The following is a 27,561-nucleotide window of genomic DNA, read 5'->3' on the forward strand; positions in this document are numbered from 1 at the left end:
TCAGTTTGATGTTCACTAAAGAAGATTCTGGAGGAGGAGAACATTGCTGGATGGCAAAAATACCGTTGGATGAGAGGGAGATGTTTATTCATTATTTATTTATTTAAAATCTTTTAGATTCTGCCCATATTGAAACTTCATGCTGAGCAGATAGCAGCCCATTTACAGAAGAGAGTGTTTGGGTGGAAACAGAGGTGCTGGCGGGTCCTTAGAGAATGGGAGTGGTGCTGTAAGTTTGGGGAAGGGCGGTCGTGGTCCTGCTTCACAAAAAAGTGGTAGCAGAGAGCAGGCTGGAAACTGCAGGCCGGTTAGCCTTACCTCGATCAGGGGACAATTAATGGAGACACTGCTGAAGGAAAGGATGATGAGCTCTCTACAGTCCAGTGGGTAGCAGGATCCAAGGCAACGTGGTTTTACCGGAGGAAAGCTGTGTCAAATGAACCTGACTGATATTTTTGATTGGGTGACAGAGAATAATAAGGTCAAGGACAAGCACTTGATGTGATTTCCTTGGATTTCAGCAAAGCTTTTGATACCGTCCCACATAGGAGGCTCCTGAATCAAATGAGCAGCTTGGGAGTGGGTCCCAAGATGGAGGAATGGGTTAGAAATTGCTTCCCTGACAGACGGCAATAAGTAATGTTGGAGAGAATGGTGACTTATGGAGTACCTCAGGGATCGGTTCAGGGCCTGGTTCTGTTCAGTTTCGAGCAACATTACAGTTATATAGCAGTTACTGCTTTACAGTAGGGTAATAGTGTATCATTGTACAGTGTAATAGTGTATCATTACACAGTTATATAGCACAGTACAGTGTATCATAACAGTTATATAAGTTACCACTGTACAGTACAGTGTAAGAGTGTATCATTACACAGTTATATAGCACAGTTACTGCTGTACAGTAGTGTAGTGTATCATTACACAGTTATATAGCACAGTTACTGCTTTACAGTAGTGTAATAATGTATCATTGTACAGTGTAATCGTGTATCATTACACAGTTATATAGCACAGTACAGTGTATCATAACAGTTGTATACATTACCACTGTAAAGTACAGTGTGATAGTGTATCGTTACACAGTTATATAGCATAGTTACTGCTGTACAGTAGTGTAATAGTATATTATTACATAGTTATATAGTACAGTGTAATAGTGTATCATTACACAGTTATATAGCACAGTACAGTGTATCATTACACAGTTATATAAGTTACCACTGTACAGTACAGTGTAAGAGTGTATTGTTACACAGTTATATATCACAATTACTGCTGTACAGTAGAGTAATAGTGTATCATTACACAGTTATATAGCACAGTACAGTGTATCATTACACAGTTATATAAGTTACCACAGTACAGTGTAAGAGTGTATCGTTACACAGTTATATAGCACAGTTACTGCTGCACAGTAGTATAATAGTGTATCATTACACAGTTATATAGCACAGTACAGTGTATCATAACAGTTATATACGTTACCACTGTAAAGTACAGTGTGATAGTGTATCATTACACACTTATATAGCAGGTACTGCTGTACAGTAGTGTAGTAGTGTATCAGTAGTTATATAGCACAGTACAGTGTATCATTACACAGTTATATGTTACCACTGTACAGTACTGTGTAAGAGTGTATCGTTACACAGTTATATAGTACAGTTACTGCTGTATAGTAGTGTAATAGTGTATTATTACATAGTTATATAGTACAGTGTAATAGTGTATCATTAAACAGTTATATAGCACAGTACAGTGTATCATTACACAGTTATATAAGTTACCACTGTACAGTACAGTGTAAGAGTGTATCATTACACAGTTATAAGCTCTATTACACTTGATACTCTCCACAGGCCAATTGTTACGCATGTTACAAAGTTTCAATGTAAAATGTTAAAAAATTCAATGTAAAAATGTGTCAAAATTATAAAGTTCAATGTAAAATGTCACAAAGTTTCAATGTAAAATAAGAAGTCTACGTTAATAGACTCCTCTGTTACACTGTAAACCGGTGTGTTATGTCCAATGAACATCGGTATAGAAAAACAAACAAATAAATATATAGCACAGTTACTGCTGAACAGTAGTGTAATAGTGTATTATTATATAGTACAGTGTAATAGTGTATCATTACACAACTATACAGAGGTTACCACTGTACAGTAGTGTAATAGCGTATCATTGTACAGTGTAATAGTGCATCATTACAGTTATATAGCACAGTTACTGCAGTATATCATTACAGTTATATAACAATTACCACTGTACAGTATAGTGTTGCAGCTGTAAGATAGCATGGTTACAGATGTGTGTAGAATGTTACAGCTATATAATTACATTCTAAAATAAGCACAATTACAGCTGTATCTTTACAAAGTTATTCAGCTTGCTTACAACTGTAGAGTGCAATGTGACACGGTGTGTATACTTTTACCTCCACTGAATGGGGTAAATTTTCAGACAGCCCCATCTAGCCATGTTAAACAATTTTAATGCAACTGGAACCATTTGAAAAGTGTTCTTCCTGTAATGGAGACTCAATGAGATTCCCGGCCAGCATGACCCTGGAGAGCACAAGGAAGGGATTTTGAGGAGGAGGTAATAAAGCAGGAGGAGTGATGATTCTGGGGGTCACAATCTGATGTGGTGGGGACCATGGGATCTGTTCTCTTATTAGTTGCTGGTGTTGCAGGTTATTTTGAGGGGGTGGGGGCTCCCTCTGTACTTGGTCACTCTCTTGCTTCACGTTTTCTGGTCCAAGGAATGTATTTGTATCTGGGTGGTGGACTCCTCTCCTTTCTCTGCTCCCCCACCCTTCTTCCATACTTGGGACTTTCCTTCTTGTGCAAGTGTGAAATTACCTGGTAGGGAAGGAGGATTTTGACATGTGGAAAATAATTGTTTATCTCTTGACTCTTCTTATAGAGAACACGTTTTTAGTTTAGGGATTCCAGGTGACAGGTTGGAATCTGTTCCCAGGCTTGGTTGAGTGGCTCTGCCAATGGCTGCTTCCTCATATCCACACCCATTGCTCTTATTGGCTAATTGCCCCTTTGATTCCCCAGTCAAGCAGCAGAAGTGCTTCTGCCAGACCAGCCTGTAGTTTCTGATAGAGCTGCAGCAGATGCCCAGTGCTGGTACAGGGGTTTCTGTAGTGCTTGCTGCATCAAGTGCCAGTAATCGGAGAGGGGACACCTGCCCCAGGATGCATCCACTATCGTTGCCACTCCTTCTGGGCAGCCTCTGTGCTCAGGGAGTTTTGACTGGTGAGTACCCAGGGAGAGGAGATTCTTGCTGTAAAATGTCAGTGCCCTGTGCCAGCTCGTTCTATTCTCATAAAAGGACAAGAACAGGCGTGTATAGTAAAAAAAAAAAAAGGCCAAGTCAGATAGGAAAAAAATCACTTTAAATACCGTATGTTGGTGAGTAAATTCACAGGGCAGGCTTCATACCAGTGGATATGAACTGATGAAAGATTGGGGTGGGAGGGGAGGAAGAGGCTGGGGTCAGTATCCATCTCACTCTTTAACACTGTCCCAACTAAGATTGGAACCCTCCACCCAATCATTCAAAAAACCCCTGAAAACCTGGCTATTCCAAAAAGCCTACCAAAACACAGATTCCACCCGTCTCCCACAGCAGATATAAGTACTCTATCCACCCAGTAACCAACGACACCAACTTACATGTTTTCAATGGGGATAAGAGATGGAACAGTGGAATGGAATGGGGAGATGGAGGAGTAAAACAAAAGATGGGAAGGGGAAGTAAAGAGATTGTGGTAGCAGATGGGGATGATTGGGAGGAAAGTGGATAGAGAAGTGGAGATAAAGAGGCAGAGATGAAACGGGAAAGATTAATGTCAGAGACAAAGGTAGGGTAGGAAGTGAAGTTGACAGAAGGAGGGAGACGAAACAGAAAATGGATAGGAGTCCTTGGAAAAGGAATGAAGATAAACCAGAAGAAAACAGAAAAAGTGACTAGGAAGTAGACAAAATACTTTTCGCTTTAGGTTGTAATATGTCAGCTTTGAGATTGTAATATGTCAGCTTTGAGATTGTGTCACTCTGATATCTTTGTATTTTGCACAGTACAGGAGAACATTTCTCTTTATACTTTATTTATTTATCGTGTTTTGTATATCGTCATTTGGTTTCGCCATCAGAACAGTTTACAGAATCATGGAGCAGTTTGTATAAACATCATCACAGCATCTTATCATGTAGTGTAAGTTGATTATATATAATAGTTATTAATTGTAAGGGTCATATGCAGTAAAGATCTTACATACAGTAAAGATATTACATATATACTGTTGTTACATATAGGCTTGGGTTAATAAGTGAGGGAGAGGGGAAGGTGTATAGGTTGGGTGAGATATACATTTGGATCTGTAACAGCAGGAGGTTTGACAATTCAAAGTGTCTTTCTGATGAAGTAATATATACTATATGAGGTTGGCTGGGTAATCCATTGTTAAGCCTTCTTTGGTAGATCTAGGGATGTAGCATTTTTCTTGTTGTTGGGTTGCGTGTGTACTTGGTGGTCTGGTTGATTGAGTGAATCTGAGTAGGCTCTGGTAAACAGCCAGGTTTTCAGGTCTTTTTTGAACATTTTGATGCTTGATTGAGTTCTTATTCCAATTGGTATTGAGTTCCATAGTGTAGGGCTGGCGATGGATATGGCTCTCTCACGTGTTGTGTTCAGTTGAGTGGTACTTCTCAGCATTGCACTGCTTGCAGTCTGTTCAGTCGCGTGGTACTTCTCAGTGTTGCACTGCTTGCAGTCTGTCTTTATGGGGTTTCCGGTTCAAACTTTGCACGTTTCAAATTTACGGTCCCTTATTCTGGTCATGTTCTCTGTGTGCGATTTAGGTGAGGGATTCTGCTAGTGTGTAGTTTCTGTGTAGGGCTCTGTAAACAATCTGACATACCCGGTTTCCCCTATAGGAGGTGTATTAGTGTTCAAGGGCTTGGTGTAATATTGTCATTGCTACCTTTTCATTGGAAGGGCTGTAGTTGTTTTATGTCCTGGGAGTGAGTTCTGTTAGGGTATGGCAGGTCACAGAATGCCTGGCAGAGGAAGAGGTTTGGGTTGCTGTTATTGAGAACACCAGAATTTGAATACTTTTTTGAATGAGGAGTTCTAAGGGGAAACGTCCTAGTTCTGCGCTGCCCCATTATTGGGTGGGAGTAAAGAGTTTTTATGGATGCAGAAAGTTTGTTCAGACCTGGAGGTGCAGGGTTTATACTGGGGTTTTGTTCCATCCAGTATTGACCTCAGATTGTACTCCCATTTAAGAGAATCGGTTGAATGATGCTATTGAATAATTTTACTGGGTGGTTGAAACTGACCAAGGGTTTCTTTATTGCATAGAAGGTCCTTAGGACTTTTTCTTGTATCGTCTTTATAGCCCATTCCTGGTGGAAAACTCCTGAGAGCCCCATCATCCAGGTGGCTAAAATGTCATGCCTGGTGCTTGGAAGGACTGCCAGGGGAGGAAATGCTGCTGCAGCCCCAGCCGTGCTACTGGAAGAGAGAAGAGATGTCAGTGCGGATTGGGTCCAGAGAGGAGGAAGTTCTTCTATGCTGCCAGATACAGAAATGCCAGCCCGTTAGGTAGAAAGGAAGAAATTGGGAATGGAAAGTAGATAAAGCCGAAAGAAAATCATGCAGATACACCCTCCCCCCCCCCCCATCCTAAAAATGAGCAAAATAAACCAAAAACCACCAAAATAGTCAAGAAAAATAAAAAGGGAGTCTTCTCTTTACAGTCTTCCTGGAGGCTGAAAGGCTTGGCCGGTGTTGCCTAACTTTTTAAATATTTTCCCACCCTTGAGCCTATTTAAAGCTCCCAGATGCATTCTGGGTCAGGTCTAGGGTGTGCTCTAGGTGTAAGTGGAATCCGCTCAGTACGGTTGCACCGGTTTAAGCAGAATATGAGGTTTGTTTGTACATAAATGAATACCAAAAGTAATTCTGTTTCCTCTCTGTGCCCGTCTTATCAGAGTAACACATCAGCCCCTTCCCAGTACCACTGTAATGTAATCTATGATTCGCTTGTATTTTCCAGCAATTGTCAGGCCTGAGGAAACGAGCATTCACCCCAGAAAGCTGGTCAGGATACTACTTTAGTACTTTTGCTAGCTGCAAGCCCTGCTGCTGGGATCTGCCCAGCGCCCGGTGATGTCACTGTGGATCTTTATTGCGATTGGCTGAATATTCCAGCTGCGGCGTTTCCTATATATAAGAGGGGCGGTCCTCTCCGTCTGCATTCTCTCAATGTTGCCAATCTGGTTGATTTACCGCGAGTTTGGACTTGGTTTTTTCAGGAATTGCTTTTTTTTTTTTTTTTTTGGAGCTCAAGGGTAGCCTATTTTTGGGCTTCTTTTTCCTGATGGGTTAGATGGCAAGTTATTACAAGGTTTTAAAGGATTCTTTTGTGGAGGACTTGCGAGCTGTGTTTGAGACCATGGCCAATAATGTTTCCTTGCCCAATTCCATTTGAAATGTGGTGATGCAGTCAGGGACCCAACATTAAATAGTTCATATAGGCCGATATCACTTTTGAATTTGGATATTAAAATCTATGCTTGCTTACTCACAATCTTTCTTCACCAAAATATTGAATATTCTTTTATCTTATTCCCATTTACCTATTGTCTTGGGGGGAGATTTTAATTTGGTGTTTAATAAATGCAACTGATAAGCAACCTCCTAGACCTCCTTCTCGGGCTGATTTCACCCGGGGCCTTCCTTTTTTATGTGATAACCTTAACTTAGTAGATGTCTGGAGAGTCCTTCATCCCTTAGCGGAAGATTACGGCCCACGTATCCCAGGCCTATGGGATTATCTTTTAGTAATTAAGGATTCTTTTTTCTAAGGTGGTTGGCTCTGAGATTGGCCCCCATGGCTATTTCGGATCATGCTCCTGTGTGGTGTGATTTTGATGGGATTTCCCCTATAGTGGCCAATCAGAGGTAGAGCTTGCCTTCACATTTATATTATGAGATCAACTTTCACAACTATTTGAGAGATAAATGGCGGGAGTGTGCTCATTTTAATGAGGAGCACCAGACCCAGCCTATCCTATATTGGGAAGCAGTGAAAGCGGTCTTACGCTGAGAGATTATAGCCTAGTAGACACTCGATATCATTCTTTATAAAGTCTTGGCCATCAAATTTAATACTTGGTCTTTGGATGTTCCTTGGGCTAAATGGCAACAGGAATTGCAGACTCAATTTCCATTATCAGTTTTTATCTCTAGTTTTACTGCAGTTTGATCTATTATGTGCAATGTTCAAATGAGAGAAACCCAATATAAAATTCTATATCGATTGTATTTCTCACAACACCAGACCTGTTTAGCTAAATTTACTGATGGTGCTATATGTTTAAAATGCAATAAGGGTATAGCTCATTTGGGTCACTCTTTGTGGGGACATGATCCTATTCAGCTCTTTTGGAAGAAAGTTTTTCGTTATGTTGGCTCCATACTCGATATTCGCATACCTCATCTCCTTCAGACGGCTTTATTTGGAATATTCCCTACCACATTCCTAGGAACTGCGAAACATAAAACGTGGATAAATGAAGTTTCTATTCTAGCAGTGACTGCTATTCTTCATGCCTGGAGACAATCAGATATTCCTTCCATGGTCCAGTGGCGTAAGAGTATTCATGCTCTGATGACCATGGAACTGCTCTCGTGCAAGTTTTCCCCATCCTTTAGGAATAAAAAGACTACCCTAGATGTTTGGATGCCCTAGATAATATCTTTACCACACAGATCTCGGAGCATAATTTTGAATGATATTGATCATTTAACTTTGGTTGGGTATTTCTTCTTCTTGTCTTCTCAGCAGCAGGGGAGGGGGTGGATATATATTAGGGGGGGGTGGAGTTGGGGGACCGGTGGGATAAGTTTGGCTATTGTTAAATGATGTTACATTAGATCATGATATGATCATGTGGTATGTATCAGATCAAAATATGTACCATGTGTTTTGAGTATAAAGTGTTTTTGTCATTTATACTTAATAAACAGATTTCAACATAAAATCTATGCCTCAGTATTTGATAATTAACTGAAATATATTTTGCATTCCTTAGTTAATAAGGGCCAAGCTGGTTTTGTACATGGCAGGAAATCGAGTTATGAATGTACACATATTATTAATGAATAGTGCCATAAGGGTGCGATTCAGGATCCCCTTTTGGTAGGATTTGATGCTGAAAAAGCTTTTGATAGGCTCTCTTGGTCTTTTTTTAAGCAAACCCTACAAACTATGCGCTTATCTGGTTGTATATGTGACTGTATTTTTACTTTATATTCTAATTTCATTGTACAAATATTGGTAAATGTGGTCTTGTCTGAGCAGTTTAACTTGAAGAGGGGAACAAGACAGGGGAGTCCATTGTATTGATGTTGGAACCTCTGGTTTACCATTTACTCCATCACCCTACAATCACTGGCATAGAAAAGGGTTTGGCTTGTCTAAAACGTCTGCTATTTGCTGATGATATATTGATGTGTCTTCCCAATTCACGTGTCTCTCTGCCAGAAGTGTTAACAATATTTGAAGTTTATGAATCTTTTTCCTGGCTAAAACTTAATTTAGACAAATTAGAGGCATTGGATTTGTTGGGCACCTTGCATGTTGATTGGCCTAATTTACCTCTTAAGTTGAAGCTTCATTATCTCAAATATTTGGGTATTCAGATATACTGAGACCCTTCTCAATGGTTATTATATAAATATCAAACCCATGTTAGAAACCTTGGCTGGTTAAATCTCCCATTCTCCATGCAGGGCTGCATAGTATTAATTTAAATGGTACTATATATTACATAAACGTCTTAATAGAATTTTCTCCCAATTTGTGTGGAAAGGGAAGAAGCCCAGGATATCTTTTGCTAACTTGATGCTTCCCAAGGAAGAGGGGGGATTGAATTTCCCTAATTCCAAATTCTATAACATGGCATCTTTGTTGGGGTCCTTGGGGGATTGGCGCCTGCATACTAATTTATATACAGAAAAGGAATCTGAGGCACATATGCTGACACCTCTTAATTTCTTCTTGTCTTTACACCTCAGGGTGTGCGTTTTCGGGATCTTCCATCTCCCTCATAGTCTCTTCAATGCAGAGAGAGTGGAGGTTTGTGTGAGAGGAACTGCAACGTTCTCCTTGTATGTAGGTGGGTAATATCAATTTCCCCCTGGCTACATGCATGCTAGATATCAAGATTTCCATTTGCAGGGATTGCAAACTATTCCGCATTTTCTCAGTGCAGATGGCCTGTAAATGAAAGATGGCCCTAAGTAATTTGGATCGCTTTCTTTATTTACAAATTCAACATTATGTATCTTCTTTACTGAAAAAGGTTTCAGCTCCTTTACCACCAAAGATTTTCTTTAGTTATATAAGAGGGAGCATTTATCTTTATCTATGGTATATCGGCATCTTTATGCTATTTCTAAGTAATAGCAATTGAAAGTTTTAGCTGGGAGTTGGCGGAATGACCTTGGTTGTGATATTGATTCATACTAAAGATATTAGAGATAGTTTAATAATGATATCCAGATGTTCCATAAATGTCATAATTAGAGAAACTCAATTTCATATTATTCAAAGAATAATTGTAACTCCAATCCAGACTTATAAGGCAGGATATACAGATTCTGCAACCTGTAGGAAATGTTCTCAGGAGCAAGCTACTTTTTTTCATCGTCTGTGGGACTGTCCAACAATTGCCCAGTTTTGGCATTCAGTTATTGGGGCACTGATGAGCATGACGAAGTATCCTGTGCCCCTATCAGGAAAGGCTAAAAAGGCTAAGGCCATCAGCTTGGGGAAGAGATGGCTGAGGGGGGATGTAATAGAGGTGTATAAAACCATGAGTGCAGTGAAAAAGGTAAATGTGAATCGGTTGTTTTCTTTTTGAAAAAATACAAAGACTAGGGGATACTCTATGACGTTACTAAGTAGCACATTTAAAACAAATGGGAGAAGATATTTATTTCATTCAACACATAATTACATTCTCGAATTTATTGTCAGAGGATGTGGTAAAGCAGTTAGAGTAGCTGGGTTTAAAAGGTTTGGACACGTTCTTAGAGGAAAAGTCCATAAACCATTATGAACCAGGTAGACCTGGAGAAAGAGCTTGATGGATCGTCATTCTCACTCAGTATGACACTTCTTTTGTTAGCCTGTAATGAAAGCTGCTGCCAGAACAATAAACAGGAGTAGGATACAGGAATAGGATTACTCCTTTGCTAATAGAATTCCATTGGCTCCCCAATGGAGTATTGACAAGGTCGGTGCAAGGCTATTAGGCGCCCTAGATGAACCTACAGTCTTAAGAACCTCCCCCAAGACGTACCTATTGATGGCAGCTCCAGTTTAATACTCCCTTCTTTGGTGACATTGGCCCTGAGCTTCTCCGCCAGTGGGATGAGCTCTGTCAGCAGTGCTGGGCCTTTCTCTCTTTTTCTGCCAATGGCAGGATGGGCTTGGCCAGTGCTGGTGGGATTTTCCTGGCATGCTAAGCAACCACCTAGTTCGCCCACTGGAAGTACCGGGCCTGAGTATCAAATTAAATTTAAGATCCTTAAGTTAGTGCACAGATCTGTGTACCCTGAGGTTATGGATCTGCTGGAAGCGTATTCCCCATCCAGGCAATTATGTTCAACAACCCAAAATGTAAAGACTATAAGATGCAGGAATCTAGGGATAGATTAATTCTCCTAGTCAGGTCCCTCTATGTGGAGGGCAGTACCAAGCAAGTTGAGGGGAGAAACAAACCATTTGAAATTTAGGAACGAATTGAAAGCAATGCTATGTCAACAGGCCTATGGGAGGGAATAGAAATTTAAAAAAAAAATAAAGATGTATGTATTGTATATGTATTGTAATGTTCATTTTATCAATTATGAATGTAAATGTGATGGATTGCTTTAGTCCATTTGTAACCTCACTCAGGCACATAAAATCACAAGAAGATCTGACATTGTTTTGTACTAGGAGTCAACCTCTCTTTTTTTTTGGGTTAAGCAAATGATGAAGTGGACCTGGGCAAGAGGCAATGGGTAGGTGAGTCATCTTGAACCGGTCAGGAAGCCCTCTTCATGAATCTCCCCTTTCTGAGCCCTATCCCTCTTAGACTCCTATTTTGCTGCTAGCTGACTCCACAAACTCACACCACTCCAAGGTATAATCAAACACTTAACTTTTATTTCCCGGGGTTACCAGCCAGCAACCACGGATATAATTCAGAGGGTAGAACGATAATGCTGAATAAATCCAAGGCCACAGGATACTCAGTCCAGACACAGGATATAAATGAGATTAACAAGCACCCCATGTTTGAAAGTTCCATCTGCCACAACTCCCCCTTGTTCCCCAATACTCACAATGTATTTCATCCATCAATTTCTTAGGGGAATGTGTGGCTCACTTCCCAGAACCAATTACACAGTGCACCACTATCCAACATACCAGTTCACACCTTCTCAAAGGGACATGTGAATCACATCCCTAAATTTCCTCTACCTCCTCCACACAAATTCCTATGTGGCACATGGGGCTCCTATCATTCTTAGGGCCACTCACCCCCCCCCCCCCCAGTTCCATTCCCCCATCTTCTGTTTACAGATCCCCAGGTGCCTCTCCTCACAGGCCCTGGGTCCATCCTTCCAGCAGTGTGCAGGCTTCCCCAGCCTCCTCCACACTCTAGTCTTCCTTGGGGCATTCCTCCTATTGGAAAACCCCCTTCTCTCCAGCTCCTGGCCATTTCCTCTGGGGAAGGGAACCCCACTTCTCCAGTTCTTCAGTCTCGGACCTTTCCCTTTGAGGGGAAGAACCCCCTGCAGGGCCCACTTCATATTGGAGAGGACCCGGGGCCTACCAGGCTCCTGGAGGTCCTAGCACTACAATCAAGAGGGAGCAATACCCACCAAATAGACCCGGGTTTTATACTGTCCTAGGCCCTCCCTCAAAGGATCATTTCAGATCTCTCCTAAAGGGAAACCCACACCAGAACCCCTTGTTAACTTCAGGGTGAAACATTTCAATAAAACACAATAAAACCCACAGCTCAGCACTGTTCTTGATGCCACGCAGAGGCCATTTAAACATTTCTCTTCCTACGAGTCCAGATCAAGCAGACCCCCAGCTTTCCCCCAGCCAAAGCTCCCAAATATTAACTCATGAACGGGGACACAATTGGAGTTCCCATCTCAAATTTGTAGGAGATAAATAAATAAGAGGGGAGTCACTTCTAAGGGCAGATGCACTTTAAATCTTTTCAAATCTTTTCATTTGTGCTGTATCCAGCAGTCAGTCAGTCCCTGAGGTCTTAGGTTAGAGCTTTGTTAATATTCCGCATTTGGGTCAGGTCTGTCAGAATTTGGGTCTGGCATTACATTGAAGGAGACTTTCCTCAGCAAACAGTGGGGCAAAATTCAGCAGCTGTTGCTGCCACTAGGAGGAGGGGGGGGGGGGTGTTTCACGTTTGGGAGGAACAGCGGTGGCCATCAGGGCAGGTGGAGCAGCGACAGCCACCAGATGCTCCGGGGAGAAAGGATGGAGGGGAGAGGGAAAGGGGGCTTCTCCTGGGGGAGGAAATCTGCAGTGAGGGTAGGGACCTACAGAGGGGGTAGGAAGTAGGGGCTTCCCCTGGTGGTAGGGACCTGCAGTGGGGGTCAGAGGAAGGGGTTTAGACTACAGTGTGGGCAGGAAGTAGGACTTTTCTCTTGGGGGCAAGGCAGGGGTGCATTGCAACAATTAGAGACAGACACTGTGTAATGGTTTGCGTGTGCCTGGGGTGGTCATGAGGATGTGCTGGACTTTAGCTTCCTGAGGTGGAGGGAGCTGGATCTGGCACTGCCCTAAGACTGAAAAAGGATTAAATGTAATAAAGAGGTAATTAATGATAAGAAGATGATAATGGGACTGTGTGTCTCTGTCTCAGGGTCTCACTCTATGAGGTATTTTAAAACAAGGACGTCGGAGCCCATAGCTGGTGCCCCGGAGTTTTATATTGTTGGATATGTGGATGAGAGCCCGATCGGCGCCTATGACAACCTGAGCCGGGAGTACCTGCCCCGAGCCCAGTGGATGGCAGAGAACTTCGGTCCGCAGTTCTGGGAGAGAGAGACCCAGATTGCGAAAGGCTGGCAGGAAAACTTCAAAGTGAGCATGAAGATACTGATGGATCGCTACAACCAGAGCAGGGGTGAGTGTGACGCATCCCCTCTCTCAGCTCCTGTCCCCTGCCCACAGTTCACTGCAACCTGCGCATACATATAGCTTCACTTTCCCTGTGCACTTGCTTGACACTGTGGTGTATTGATGAAGGGGGCAGGGTCCAGGGGTCCCCAGATGCTTGCCTGAAGAGGGCAATGATTTGGGGGTCACCATCAATGCCACCAGCCATTTATCTCAGTGCATGCTCCTGCTCTTGCCCCCCACTCTGTGCCCGGACTGCACCAGGAGTGGTGGTCCATGCCCCTATCTAAAACCCTCCTCCAGCTGCTAAAGTCTTTCCTCTTACACAGATGCAGTTCAGTGATTGGTTGTTTGTCCCTCACTACTGTACAGGGCACTCAGCAAACTAGCCTGAGAGTGAGAGGTTATGTATTTGAGCCTGAGAGAATGAGAGGCTGTATGTGTGTGTGTGTGTGTGGGAGCCTGAGAGAGTGAGAGCCTGTGTGTGTGTGTTAGAGGGAGAGCCTGTATGTGTGTGTGTGGGAGCCTGAGAGAGTGAGAGCCTGTGTGTGTGTGTGTGTGTGTGTGGGAGCCTGAGAGAGTGAGAGCCTGTGTGTGTGTGTGTGTGTGTGTGGGAGCCTGAGAGAGTGAGAGCCTGTGTGTGTGTGTGTGGGGGGGGGGGGGGGTGCCTAAGAAAGTGAGAGCCTGAGAAACAGGGCTTTGCAGACAGAACATATTGTCTTTGAGCAGTGCACCTTCCATAGTTCAGAGCACCACTTGGTGATCACAGATAGACACAACAGAAAGACCGGCAGACAGATACAAGCCTTTTCTTCTAAGACTGGTGTCTGGTGTGATGTTGTAGTGGGTATAAAGAATGGCAGTTTTTGCCTTGTAATCTGGTTCCACAAACACCTGGCCAAAATTCATGTGAAAGTAAGAAAAGCTATATTTTCTGCATAATATATGCAAAAAACAGTTCTTATGACATCTGACAAATAAACAAAACACAGGTTATATTCTAAATCCTTATATTCAGTTAAGGTATCAAAGGTTATATGCATAAAAGGCAGTAGCAGCAGCAAAAGATATTTACAGTGACCTTTCCATGACAAGTTCCCAGGTGCAAAACAGAATCACGAACACAGGGAACTCAGTACTGGAGATTGAGTCTCAGGTCTTTGGATGGCAAATGGAGCTCTTCTTACTGAGTCTGATCTTCATCCTGATTCTCTCAGCTTTTATGCTATAATTTGGGTTTCCTGCCTAACTATTTCTTGTGATGCTGCAGTTGCTCTGTTCCTAACCTAATCTTTGTTATGTGGGAGAGTTTTGCTTCTAACCTAATCTTAGTTCTGCAGGGAGCAAACTTGTACCTGGTCTGTGAGTTGAGTTCTGCTCGTTCCAGCTGCTCCCACCTTTCGCATACATTTGTGTCTTCACAGTTGTTGCGAGCGTGGAGGCGCAGTCGCTTGCTCAGAGAGATGTGAGCCCTTGGGCCATGGTGCCGCTCAGGGAGGAGCCCCAGTCACACACCATGTGAGGTGAGAGCGTTCAGGTACGGGCTGGAGCTGGAACAAGACGGGACCAGGATCAAGGCGAGGAACATCAGGAACTGGAACAAGGCAGGCTCAGCCCTCCGCATGCCTGCATGCACCGGGGAGACCCAGCAATGCAATGCTGGTCTCAAGAGTAGCCCTCTGGCCACTCGCTAGCCCTTCCGGACCCGCTGCTTGGGAACGACGAGTGCATGAGGCCAGACAGAGGCTGAAAGCAGGAACAAGACAAGACGAACTCAGGAACTTGGAAGACTCAGACGAGGTTTCGTGGATCAAGGATACTTGGAAGACTCAGGCGCGAATTCAGGGTTCAGGCACTAGTACAAGGTGAGTACTGCACCGCAACACGCCGAAGGCGAAGCAGACTCCAGATGAGAAAGTGAAGATTTGGAACTGGAAACATGTTGAAGATTCAGGAGAGGTCACAGAACATGCTGAAGTGGAACAGGTTCTGGCTTGAGTCTTGGGCATGGACGGAAGCAAGCCAAGGTACTCCGAAAACCAGGAACAGGATTCAAGACTCAGAATTCAAGTCTCAGGATTTAAGACTCAGGATTCAAGACTTCGGAACTAGGATTCAGGAACAGACCTCGGAATTAAAAACAAGGAGCCTTCCGGAGACTTGTGCTGCAGACATGAAGACAGGCCTTCTGCCATGAGGCACCCTACACAGCATCCCATGGGCTGGTCACGGACCACGATGGTGGCACGCCAGGAAAGGTGGACAAGCAGGAAACCTGGAAGCAGGACGCACCGGAGATGAGGACATCAGGACCAGGACTGGAACATCAGGAACTTCTGACATGGAACATCGGAACTTCAGGATAAGGAACATCAGGACACCGAGGAGACAATGAAGGAGCTCCAACGAGGAACAGGACCAGGAACATCAAACAAGAAGCCATCAAGACACGAGAAGGCCACGGAGAACCTAGACCGGAAGAAGAGCACAGGTAACTGTGAAGTCCAAATGAAGGCCCCAAGGAAGTGGAAGAGAGCCCTTTTATAGGGCTGGACTAAGGAGCAGGCTGATGATGTCATCGTTGGGGGCCGTGGAGCTTTTCCCGCCGCTGGCACTTCAAATACTGAAGTGCGGCGCGTGCCCGTGCTTATGCAGGGCCCAGGGAGGCAGGATCAAGCAGCAGCATCCCTGCTGAATAGGTGAAGAAAGAAGACAGCGACTTCCCTGCCACTTAGACAGTGTCGGCAACAGCACCCCCTGCCGCTCAGAGGACCGGACCAGCAACGGGAGCAGTAACAGTGGCACTTCCTAGCTGCGAAGAAGACACAGTTGGCAGCAGCTTCCTGCCGTGAACATGAGACGGTCGGCGGCCCCTCCTGCCGCGTATAGCGGCGTCGGACTGCGAAGCAGTGACAGCGGTGGTCCGGGGTGGCATAGGCCACGTCAACGGGGACCGGCAGCGTTAGAATGATGAGTGAGGGCCTGCTCGTGGGATGGGCTCCGTGAACAGGATTGTAACAATAGTCACTAATTAACTACCTGCAAAATTTCCACAAAGATGTTTTATAAATGCTTAGTGATTATGCAATATTGGCTGTTCCAACTTCTGGATGTTCAATATTGGGAAAATTAGAAATTTTCAGTCTTTAAATAAAGCTTAAAATAAAATCTGTGCATAGCAATCCAAAGACTAAGAGTGGGCTCTGGGCATTGTATCCTGCTTTTGGTGCCCCTGTGGCTTGGAGAGCTATAACCTGGCAGGGGGAATCTCTGTAACCCAACGTTATCTCGTTGTGCAGTGGGAGGGTATTAAGTGCTGTGTTCAGTATTTCATCTTTCAAGCCCAAACCCTTCCTGCTTCCATGCTGGAGATTGTACTCAGTTTCCCTCTGTTGTTACTGAGATGCATCAGGGAGGGAGGAGGAGCTGGGGAGGTCTCAGGAGCTGGAACAGTAATTCCCCCCTTCCTCTCTCTGTCTCTCAGGTTTGCACACGTTTCAGGTGATGTACGGCTGTGAGCTGGGGCCGGACGGCAGCACTCAGGGTTTTATGCAGTTTGGTTATGATGGACACGATTTCATCAGGCTGGATAAGGAGAGGCTGACCTGGGTGGGGGCGATGCGGGGAGCGGAGATCACGGAGCGGACGTGGAACGCAGACAGGAGCATCGCTGAGCACTATAAGGCTTACCTGGAGCAGGACTGTATTGATTTGCTACAGAAGTGCGTTGGGTACGGAGAGAAGGAGCTGGACAAGAAAGGTAACAATTCCCAACTCTATCATTACCCTGTAGTAACAAGCCAGCTAGGGAACCCCCGGCCCTGCTGCCTATACTGAACTGGGCCCGGGGCATCCATAGCCCGGAATCTTGCCCCTTTCCCAGCACCCAAGTAGGGGGATAGAGAGGATCAGAAAACAGGAAAGAGGGGAAAACCCCAATCTGCAGGAAAGAAAAGAGATTCGATCAGAGGTCACAGCCAGCTTATCATGTCCATCTCACAGAGGAATCTCTGGGGTCCTCATAGGTTGGGACTCTGCTGTTCTTCTCAGGGTCTGCTTCCAGTAGAGACCCTCTGCTATAGGACTGGGATCATCCTCAAGATGAGCACCGTATCCTGTCTGCAGACCCTTGTGACTCCTTTTCTCTCCTACCTACAGTCCGACCTGAACTGAAACTCTGGGATAAGTCTGATGGGGTATGGACCACCCTTCACAGCCAGGTGACCGGGTTTTACCCTCATGAGATTGAAGTGAAATGGGTGAAGAACGGGCAGGTCACCATGCAAGGAACAGTGACCACAGGTATTCTCCCCAACCATGATGGTACCTACCAGATCCAAGTGTCCGTTGACATCGACCCCCAGGAGGAGGCCACGTATGACTGCCATGTGGACCACAGCAGCCTGCAGGAGCCACTCCGTGTCCTCTGGGGTGAGTCTGGGATTAAGTCATGTCAAGAGGATAGGGGAGATCAGCTAGTCTGACCCTCGACCCAGACTTTTCCTGAAAACTCCCCATGTATGAGCAGCCCTCAAGAATACCACTCACTAAGTGCAAGTAACCTTAATAGCTTTGGGAAGGGGCTGCCAAAGGAGAAAAGCCACTGCTACTGTTAATGTGACTCAGAGGAGTCCCATGCTGCTGGCCCACTCAGGAACAGGAATCACTGGTGCTGATAGTCTTGGCCGCAAACCACACTGAAATGAAAGTCCTGTCATGAGGAAGGGGAAAGGATGAGGCTGAAGGGAGGGAAATATGCCACAAACAGGCCCTGTTATGAGGACATCCACGATGAATATGCATGAGATAGCTCTGCATACAATGGAGGCAGTGCACTATTTATTTGATCTGATCTATATTCCACTTTTCAAGCTCTTCAAAGCGGATCCCATTCAGGTACAGGAGGGATTTCCCTATCCCCAGAGGGCTCACAATAAGGGAGGGTAACCTTCAAACAAGCACGCACACGTGCCCACATACAGAATGTGGCTATACGGACACACGCACATACACGTGTGTTTCATATCATGTGCGCAAATGTGCACGCACTATATAAAGTACGCTTAAATCTACCCAACACAACCGGATAAGCTGAGCTGCCAGCCGGTTAAGTAGCCGTTCTTGAGACTTATCTGGCTAAGTGGCAGCAAAGCCACCACTTAACCCAGAGAAGTCAAAATGTACTTGGATAAGTGGCGCAAATTTCCTATACGTGAATATTTGTGCTCCTGATTTTAATCATTTATGTGAGAAAATGTAAGAACCTGCCATACTGGGTCAGACCAAGGGTCCATCAAGCCCAGCATCCTGTTTCCAACAGTGGCCAATCCAGGCCATAAGATCCTGGCAAGTACCCGAAACATTAAATAGATCCCATGCCATTAATGCCAGTGCCTATTCCCTAATAGGTACATTTGAAATGCCAAAGCCGGGAGGTACGTGTGTGTCTCGGGCTGGCATGTGCCAGGCGGATCTTAAGAAGTGCCGGAGTACGCGTGTATCACCCGCTACGTGCACAAATCAAAAAGTTAAAAGGGTGGGGGCGTGGGCATTCTGGGAAGGTCACTTGAAATGGGTGCGTAAGTAAGCAGGAGCCAGGGTCCCCTACGGCGTAACTTTACTTCTGCTGTGGATGGTGTGTACGTTTTAAAATTAAAAAACCGGGATTAGTCAGCGGGGTTTGAAGGGTTGGGGCTAATAGGGTAAAAGGGAGGAAGGTTAATTAGAGGGGTCAGGAAGTTGGGAGCCTTTACCTGGGTGAACTGGGAATGGACTGAGGAAACTGGTAATTGCGTTAGTGCTCGTATCTAATAAAATCCCCCCACTTATGAGGTAGAGCTGGCATTTGTGCGCACAAGCACGCGTCCATACAAAATTGCGTGCACATCTATGTGCATACAGACGATTTTATAATCATACACGCATATAAAATGGCTGCGTCCATTGGCACGAGCCAGCATACACATGTACATGTACGCCAACACCGTTGTTTAAAAGTTATTATCTAAGTCAGCTTGATTAATAGCAGTTTGTGGACTTCTCCTCCAGGAACTTAGCCAAACCTTTTTTAAACCCAGCTAAGCTAACTTCCCTAACCACATCCTCCGGCAATGAATTTCAGAGCTAAAGGTTATTCCCCCATTTATTTGTTAACGTAAGAACATAAGAAATTGCCATACTGGGTCAGACCAAGGGTCCATCAAGCCCAGCATCCTGTTTCCAACAGTGGCCAAACCAGGCCACAAGTACAAGTATGCAGTCTCTGCGTGGGAACTGAACCCTGGCTTCTTCTAGTTCAGTGTCCATTGCTCTGACCACTAGGCTACTTTGGGTTAAATATCAAAGAGGCAAGATGGGGGCTTAGGCTGGTGAGCTGATTGTTTATTTGTAGCCCCTGAGGCAGCGGCTAGAAAGCCGCGAAACTCGGCCAGAGTCGGGCAATTTATCTGGAACGTCTCTGCATTAATAAAGTACTTGAAAAAGATTACGGCATCTATTCCTTTTGTGTTCACCTGACGGTATCATAGATCGCCTACCTCTTTGTTTTCTTGGACCATCGTAGATAACTTATACGTTCCCCTTTTGTAAAGTAGTAATAAATTCTGAAACGCTTTGGACATCAGAGGGCCAGAATATTTAACCAGTAAGGATTTAATATAACTGGTAATTTGATGGTAGGCCAGAAATCCTAAATTCTGCTGGCAATGAGAAAGGGCATAGACTTCATTCGTTTGTAGGTTCAGAAAGAATTGGAACGTGCCATTCCCAGCTAACTCCCAAAAACATTTAAATTGTTGGCCCGGTATAGAATCTGGATTACCACATATTGGCATCCAGAGACGTACTCCCCAGGGAAGAGAGAGATTAAACCATAAAAACTGCCATAAGGCGTGCATAGCATGGATCAATATGTGTGATTGGACCATATTAGGGAGTTTCTCAATTGGCATATGTAGAACATACCTGAGATCCAAGGATTGGACTAATAAGCTTTCCATTTGAACATCAGAATACACATTTGATCCACAAAGCCAATCACCCAGTGACCTTAATAGACACCCCATATTATAAAGCTTAAAATCAGGAAACCCCCCAACCTCCCTCTGCTGTAGGAGCCGTCATTTTCATTAATCGCAATCAGTGCCCGTTTCCCTCGCCAAATAAACTGGGAGCACTCTTTAAAAATAAGGGCCAAATAACTTTTCTTAAGTGTAATAGGCACCATTTGTAGAACATATAGAAGCTTCGGTAAAAGCATCATTTTTATCAATGCTATTCTCCCCTGAATATTTATTTATTTATTTATTTATTTGCTTTTCTATACCGACATTCGATTTGGTATATCACATCGGTTTACATAAAACATGATGTCATAGGGCAAGCCGTATTATGACATAGCACATATTTAACAGAAGATGCATCCAATTCTGCAATTTGGATTTAAAAACCTTTATAATGGGGTCAACATTACATCTATACCAAGACTGAATGTCACTATGCATATAGATTCCCAGATATTTGAGTTGCTGACACACCCATTTTAGTGGAAAATCCAGCCAATTAGTTTGTAACTGGCCAGACAAATCAAGCGCCTCAGATTTGTCTTTGTTTATTTTGAAGCCAGAGAAACTTCCATATGAGTCGAAAATCTGCAGCATCCTCGTCAGATGCTTCTTAACGTCCGGTAAGAACTGCAACTAGTAGGGTTTTTTGGCTTTAGCCACTGGCCATTCCAGGCCTCTGGTTATAGATCTGTTGTTTCTAGATGATGTAAAAATCTGGGGATTTTGTCTCTATTGTCTGCTTCCTATCTCTTATATTTTACAAGTGTAAATACCCTCAGGAATGATGTGTTTCAATTTATTAAAATATACTTTTGCATTTTTTTATTCCAATTGTTATTATATTCAATAATCCAATTTCATGGAAATAACACAATTTCTTCACTCTATCATCACATTTATATTTATGGCTGTTTAATCAAGCCTTTCCAGGCCCCAACTGAATCTCAATTTAATGACAAACATAGTCAGACATTCCTAGAACATTGTAAATAATTGCTCTTTCTGTTAAATTCCTTTAGCCTTTCCTTCTTCACCCAGTTTTGAACATCCTTGTTTTATTGTAACTTCATAGTTTCTCTTCACCAGTTACTGTTTTGTTTTCATTTTACACCCCCTGTTAAATGTAAACCAGCATGATGTGATTCCTATCTTGAATGCCGGTATAGAAAAACACTAAATAAATAATATTTCTCTTCATGCTAGACCACCGTTCTCATTCAGAATCTGTCTCGATTCTCCTCCTCACCAACAAATGCTTTCAGATTTATCTTCTGATCTCGTTCTCATCAGTGCAACATAGAAATGACTTTGTGCGAATGCTACTTCAGGCAAAAATACTCCCTCACCCCCACATGATCAAAAGTTGACCTTGAGATTTATTCAGAGCAGCAAAGATAGGAAACCATCTTCAGCCACATTCGTTTCACTTGGTGCCTGTTCGGTCTGTTGCCAAGTCTCGTTTTCAATTCAGTTTGAAATCGGTACATGCTCTAATCATCCTTTTTCAAACATTTCTTGCCAGCCTCTTTCTTTGCCTTCTTCTATGTTTCATTCTCAGTCTCTAAACATTTTAATATTGAATCTGGGACTTAAATTCATAGCATAATGTTCACTAAACTTTCATTTAACTTTTGTCACAGTTGAAATAAGATCTTGAAATCCTTGTGTAGAAAACTGACACTTTGAAAAATGTTTACATCAAAGATACCTTTGAGCATTACAGACAAAAAGACCAAGAGATAGAAACTAGCTTTTAATTATCTGGAATGATATCCAAAACTAGATACAATATAAAAGAAATACATTCTGAATATTTGATGAGAGGAGCAGGTGAAGAGCCTTTCTAACCTCATATATAATAAAACTTACTCAGCACGCACCATCAGAGCGTATTATAAAGCACTTAGAAATCTCCCATCAGTATGTGAAGGTTCTCCAGAACATGGTGGCATCATATTAGAAGAAACAAGAGGCTCATCAGTAAGTTCAGAAATCTGATAATTGATAAGATTAACTCCTCCACCTTCCTCTATTCTATCTTTGTAATTTCAGAATCATCATAGAAGTAGGAAAATGCTTCACAGGAGGTCCAAGTTATAAAAGCATCTCTCCTGGGGGTTCAGAGATCTCAGGAGTGTTGGGGGAGGTTGGTGCTTTAGGTCTATAAGTTGACAGGTCGAAGGAAAGGGGTGATGGGTTGGGTGCAGTCAGAGCTATGGATCTGTGATGAACTTTCTCGTTTCTCCTCCTCTGTTAGAGCCAAAAGCTTCGCCACCAATTGGCATCATCATTGGAGCGATCGTTGCGGTGCTGCTGGTGATGGCAGGGGTGCTTGGAGTTGTCACCTGGAAGAAGAAACGGCAAGGTAAGAGGCTGAGGGGAGCAGCTGGACTCTGGGGCCTCACTTTCTGTGGGGGTATCTGAGATCTCTCTCGCCTTGCTCTCTCTATGGGAGGGATCCAAGGTATCTCTTACCTTGCTGTCTTGGGAGGGGGACAGGGACAGGTGTCCCTCCTTGTTCTGCCATCTCACATTGCCTCCTCCTCACACACATGGGGGCTACAGCAGAAATTTCTAATTCTCCGAGGTCCCCTATTCACCCTCTCCTGGTGCAGCTTGTGGAATAAATGCTTCTCCAAGGTTTTCTCAGTAACTCCAGAGCATTTTATAATGTGTTTATTGTGCATCAAAACCTGCACACACAGCTCATTTATTTATTAATTTATAGCTTACATTTCTTTATTGCGTATCTGAAAGCAATTCCAGGTGATGTATAGATTATACATTCCTGGTACAAATCGATATCCAATAAATAACAAACCAGAAAATAAAAACAACAAATATAAAAACCAAACGTGATCCAACTATTGGATACTACCTCGAATCTCAGGCAGCAGAAAACAGCCTTCTGCTTCCTGTTCCAGCCTCTCCCCTCCCTGGCACTGTAAAGGGAATGGAAAGGGCAGGACTAGAGAAAGGAGCAGAACAATTGTTTTCTGCTCTGCTGTGTCTGCTTCAGCCTCACCCCCTCCCCTCCTGACCCTGTGTCAACAAGCAGCAGGTAAAGAGAAATAGGAGGGGAGGGTCTGCAGCTGTCTGTAATCCCAGGACTGAGGGAAGAGTGGGGCAGAGTGAAGGCCCCACACAAGTCAGAAGCAATGAATGATTTATGGGGAGGGTGAATATCTGGAAAGCTATCAGCACAAATATTTACAGTCTGGGTAATACAATTCAGAGCTGGAAGCAGGTCCATGTTGCCACTCGTTCTATAGGAGGTATGAGAGGAGGGGGGCTAGGGTAGGGAGAAACAAAGGGATGCAGTGCATAAGATCCATAGGGGAGTGGGGTACATGTGTGCAAATATGGGGCACAAGACCTGGGGTGGGCATGTGAGAGAGAGCTGGAGGGGGAGGGTATATGTGAAAGGGGGGGAGAGGGAGAGAGCTGGCAGACAACACAAAGGCTTTTCCTTTAGAAATCCCCAGCTGTGCTTTCCAGAGCTGACTGTAAACAAGTAATAAAGCAGGCCCACATAGAAGTGCCAGGAACACCGGCTGATACCAAAGTTTCAATGTGCTTGCAGGTCTGTGGATGCAGACAACGTTCTGAGTTTACATATTACCCCCTATAAATTACATTCATGTGCTGTGGTTTACAGGAGAAAGGAAATGAGTGTGATTGTTGAGTTGATTATCAAAATCTCAGGGTCAAGGGGCAGAGTGGGGGCGTATGGACACGAGCCCTGAGTCTCTTAAATACCTGGCAATGCCTCTGCCTGCAGCTTTTGAAAACTGTAACATTGTGTTTTCTTTCTTCCAGCATCCGATCGAAAGGACGAATCTTTCAGCTCATCTGGAGACAGTTCCATGTGTGAGTCTGTGCTCAGGGTGTGATCGTAATGGGTGTGAGTCAGGTGTCAGGTCCCTCACATTTCTGGGTGATTCTGCACCTGCTCCACCAGCTTAGAAGCATTTACTCCCAGGGAGGGAGCAAGCTTTCCCCTTGTCACATACACATCACTGATCCCAGGCTAGGCGTGTCGCTGCTGCACATACACATCACTGCTCCCATGTAATATATTACCAGGTTAGGCGTGTCGCTGCTGCACATACACATCACTGCTCCCATGTAATATATTACCAGGTTAGGTGTGTCATTGCTGCACATACACATCACTGCTCCCGTGTAATATATTGCCAGGTTAGATATGTCGCTGCTGCACACACACGTCATTACTCCCATGTAATCTTTTGCCAGGTTAGACATGTCACAGTTGCAAACACACATCACTAGTCCCGTGTGATATGTTGCTAGGCTAGGCATGTTGCTGCTTAGATGTGAGGAGCCCCAGAAATACGCTGCTTCTGGGTGTGGAACATGACCCGGCATCTCTGCAGGTTCTCAGCCACGCTGGAGTTCAATTACATGAGCTGTGACCACAGGGTAGTTTGGTGTCAGAGGAAGAGGGCGAATGCACAGTAAAAGGGGCAATTTACAAAGGGATTCTCCGGAGGTAAACAGTGGGCCCTTAGAAATGGCCTTTCCCCTTCTGTGAGTTCAGGTACATGCAGGTGATATTATTTTGAAGTCCTCGTGTATTATTCACACCTGCAGGGTAAAGATTTCCAAGGGCAATCCCCCTTTTATGCCTCACTCCCTCTCCTTCCCTTACTCCTCCAGTGGATGACTTAAATGGGAAGGGGAATAAGAGCACAAGCATGGGTTCAGGACATGGAATAGTGTGTAACTCTTGGCCTCTCTCTCTCTCTCCTTATAGCAATTTAAGAAGCCTCCTGGCCCTGGACGAGCTTACTGCTGCTAACTTCCTCCTTTGTGGAAGAAATGGCTTGGGCTGAGGGATGTTTTCCTGGAGCCCTCTCTGCACCCTCGCTCCATGCCATGCTTAGAGATTCTTGTGAGAAGCTGTGCTGAATGGGGGGTGGGGGGGGGGGGTATATTACAGTGCTCTACCGTCTGTTATGTTGCTGCTCCATTCTTTATTTCTCTCCCTGCAGCTTGTGAATATCTGACTGTTTAAGTGATAAGCTTGTTTGTTATCTGATGAAGAATAATAAAATGATTTCCAATAAACAGAAATGGCCTTTAACCCTCAGGGGGATGAAGCTAAATTCAGTTTGCAGAGTTTGTTTCCCTTTCGGGGGTAATTTTGCAACTGTGCGCATCCTTTTAAAAATTCAAAATGATGTACATAAATGCAAACATTTCCCCACCCCCATCCCTAGGAATGCCTCTCACTACTGCAGGTGAAAGTGTGCGCAGACGAGCCCTGTGCACGTCTGTTTCCATGCACTTAGGGCCATCCAGTCCGTACTCTGATAGCTCTAGAAATTCCCCTCCCTGCGGACTGATTTTAAAGTTAAATTCCCAGGGATATGGGTTTCAAAGAACTTATCCTGCTAACTTAACTCATCCCAGAAATGTCCCCGGAACGCCCTTAAGTTATGTTAAGCGTCAAATGCGCTTAAGGCGCTTCTCCACGGACACAAGGATACCTACCAAAATTTTGTAGAAACAAATATCCATTTTGTATTGCATATCAGTAAGCAATACAGGTACCCTTGGGAGGTACAGAGTCGCAGCATTTCTCTGGCGAAATGCTCAGGAGAAGCACTGCTCTCTGTCTCAGTTTGTACATTAGTTACCTCTTCTTTTTATAGATGAAAGTAAATAAGTCCCTGAATTGCATGAACCTAAGGGAGTATCACGTGCACAGTTTCTCATGTCGTAAAAGAAGCACATAAGACTTATGTTACCCTGATCCCTTTCCCAAAGTTTCCCAAATTGGGGCCTAATTGCCTAGTGGTCACATTAATCTTCCATTAGTCATTTGTCCTCTTATTTTTTCATTCTCAGAGAGATCTTCATAGTTTAAGCAATTTTTTTCAAGTGCTCCTGGAACTGAAATTTAGCCTGAGGTTTGATCCTTTCCTTCTGCTTACTGTGACCCTCCAACCTTCCATCACAAGTTTTGGACAGCTCCGGCTGCTGTCCAGAAGTCTCCTGTAATTTCTTCAGGACAGGCTCAAGAAGGCGAATAACAAAATTAATTATGGATGGTGCTAAACTCCCCCCCCCCCCCCCCAGAGGTTATGTAAAGTGGTAACAGGGAGATCTTGCAGATGTGAGAGGGGGAGGGTACTTTACTTCACCTACAGTGGTCTTGTCCTAAAATTTGAGTTTACTGAAGTGAAGAGCACATTTCAAACACCCGTTGGTGCTTTTTTTAATAAATCCCAGTTAACGCAGCTCTGAGCTGCTGCAAGAAATGTTGTAGGAGATTGGAACAAAACTGCATAACCATCAATAGAAAGAAACCTGGTTGAATCTTATCTGGATGACTCTAGCAATGGAGAGAGAGAATTCCCTCAGTTACAGAAAGGCAGGATTTTGCTGCTAAATATTATCCATGTTCTCAAAAACTTGAATCTTTTCCAGTACATTAAGAGGGTTTAAAGGGAAAAGACCGATTTCTTTCTAGCAGGGTTAAAAGGGAAGGGTGTAATGCATTCCTTGCCTGGGCTGGATTCGTTTTATATCTGTAACCTCTTGCTGGGATATAAAGCAAGTTTATTTTGTTAAATGTATTGATGTGTATTGACATTTATGTTTGTTACAAATGTGGAGGAACTTGTAAGATTGTTCACAAATAAAACTTTGTACACTTTTTCTATAAGGACTCCTGCACTGCATAATTATTTTATAATAAATAGAAATAAACAGAAATGTAAAGTGTTTGATCCTGGGGGTGGGGAGGGGAACAAGAATTGCCCTGCTCTAGTGCCAGTTTGCTCCCCTTCCCTCCACCTTTCATGTTAGTTTCTCCCTTCTCCTTCTCTCCCTTACCTCCAATGACCATTACTCTGCAGCCCAGGACCGTGGCTTTAATGATCAGATTGAATATGCTGGGAGAGGGGGAAAATAAAGCAAAAAAAAAAATCCCTGGGTAATTGTGAAGAAAGGTTCATGATACCAGATCCCAGCCCTGGATCCAACTGAGCTGGAAGTAAAAAGCAGCAAGAGGAATCTGCCCGGGTGAAAACGTATAAATAATAATAAAAAACAATGACTAAGCTTTCCCCCTCCGTTTCGAAGTTTGCTTTCACCCAGCGTCCCTCTGTGAATCACCTGCACTGCCAATGAGTTTTGTAAAAGGAAAGCCACTTTGTACCCTACCAGCATGCAAGAGCTCATCTCGCCCCCTTTTCATTCTTTATAAGGCACGTGAGGCTCCTG

General features: G+C 43.9%; 1 protein-coding gene across 1 annotated transcript; it reads left to right on the top strand.

Moving 5' to 3' along the window:
* The first annotated feature begins 3,093 nt into the window (after nt 1-3,093).
* On the top strand, nt 3,094-26,996 carry LOC115080502 (major histocompatibility complex class I-related gene protein-like). The gene is made up of 7 exons (XM_029584700.1): nt 3,094-3,275; nt 12,987-13,250; nt 16,728-17,003; nt 17,402-17,674; nt 22,565-22,672; nt 24,127-24,177; nt 25,085-26,996. Exons 1-7 carry the CDS (start codon nt 3,134-3,136, stop codon nt 25,090-25,092), a joined length of 1,122 nt encoding a protein of 373 aa, XP_029440560.1. The 5' UTR covers nt 3,094-3,133; the 3' UTR covers nt 25,093-26,996.
* Nucleotides 26,997-27,561: the final 565 nt, after the last annotated feature.

Source organism: Rhinatrema bivittatum, chromosome 19 (genome assembly GCF_901001135.1).
Source record: "Rhinatrema bivittatum chromosome 19, aRhiBiv1.1, whole genome shotgun sequence".
Lineage (NCBI taxonomy): Eukaryota > Metazoa > Chordata > Amphibia > Gymnophiona > Rhinatrematidae > Rhinatrema > Rhinatrema bivittatum.

What these genes read in the sequence shown, in the direction of transcription:
- LOC115080502 (XM_029584700.1), top strand. Translation starts at nt 3,134, where the DNA reads ATGCCCAGTGCTGGTACAGGGGTTTCTGTAGTGCTTGCTGCATCAAGT. An exon ending in GAAGGAGCTGGACAAGAAAG is followed by an intron (nt 17,004 to 17,401) that starts GTAACAATTCCC and finishes TCCTACCTACAG; the next exon opens with TCCGACCTGAACTGAAACTC. An exon ending in GCCACTCCGTGTCCTCTGGG is followed by an intron (nt 17,675 to 22,564) that starts GTGAGTCTGGGA and finishes CTCCTCTGTTAG; the next exon opens with AGCCAAAAGCTTCGCCACCA.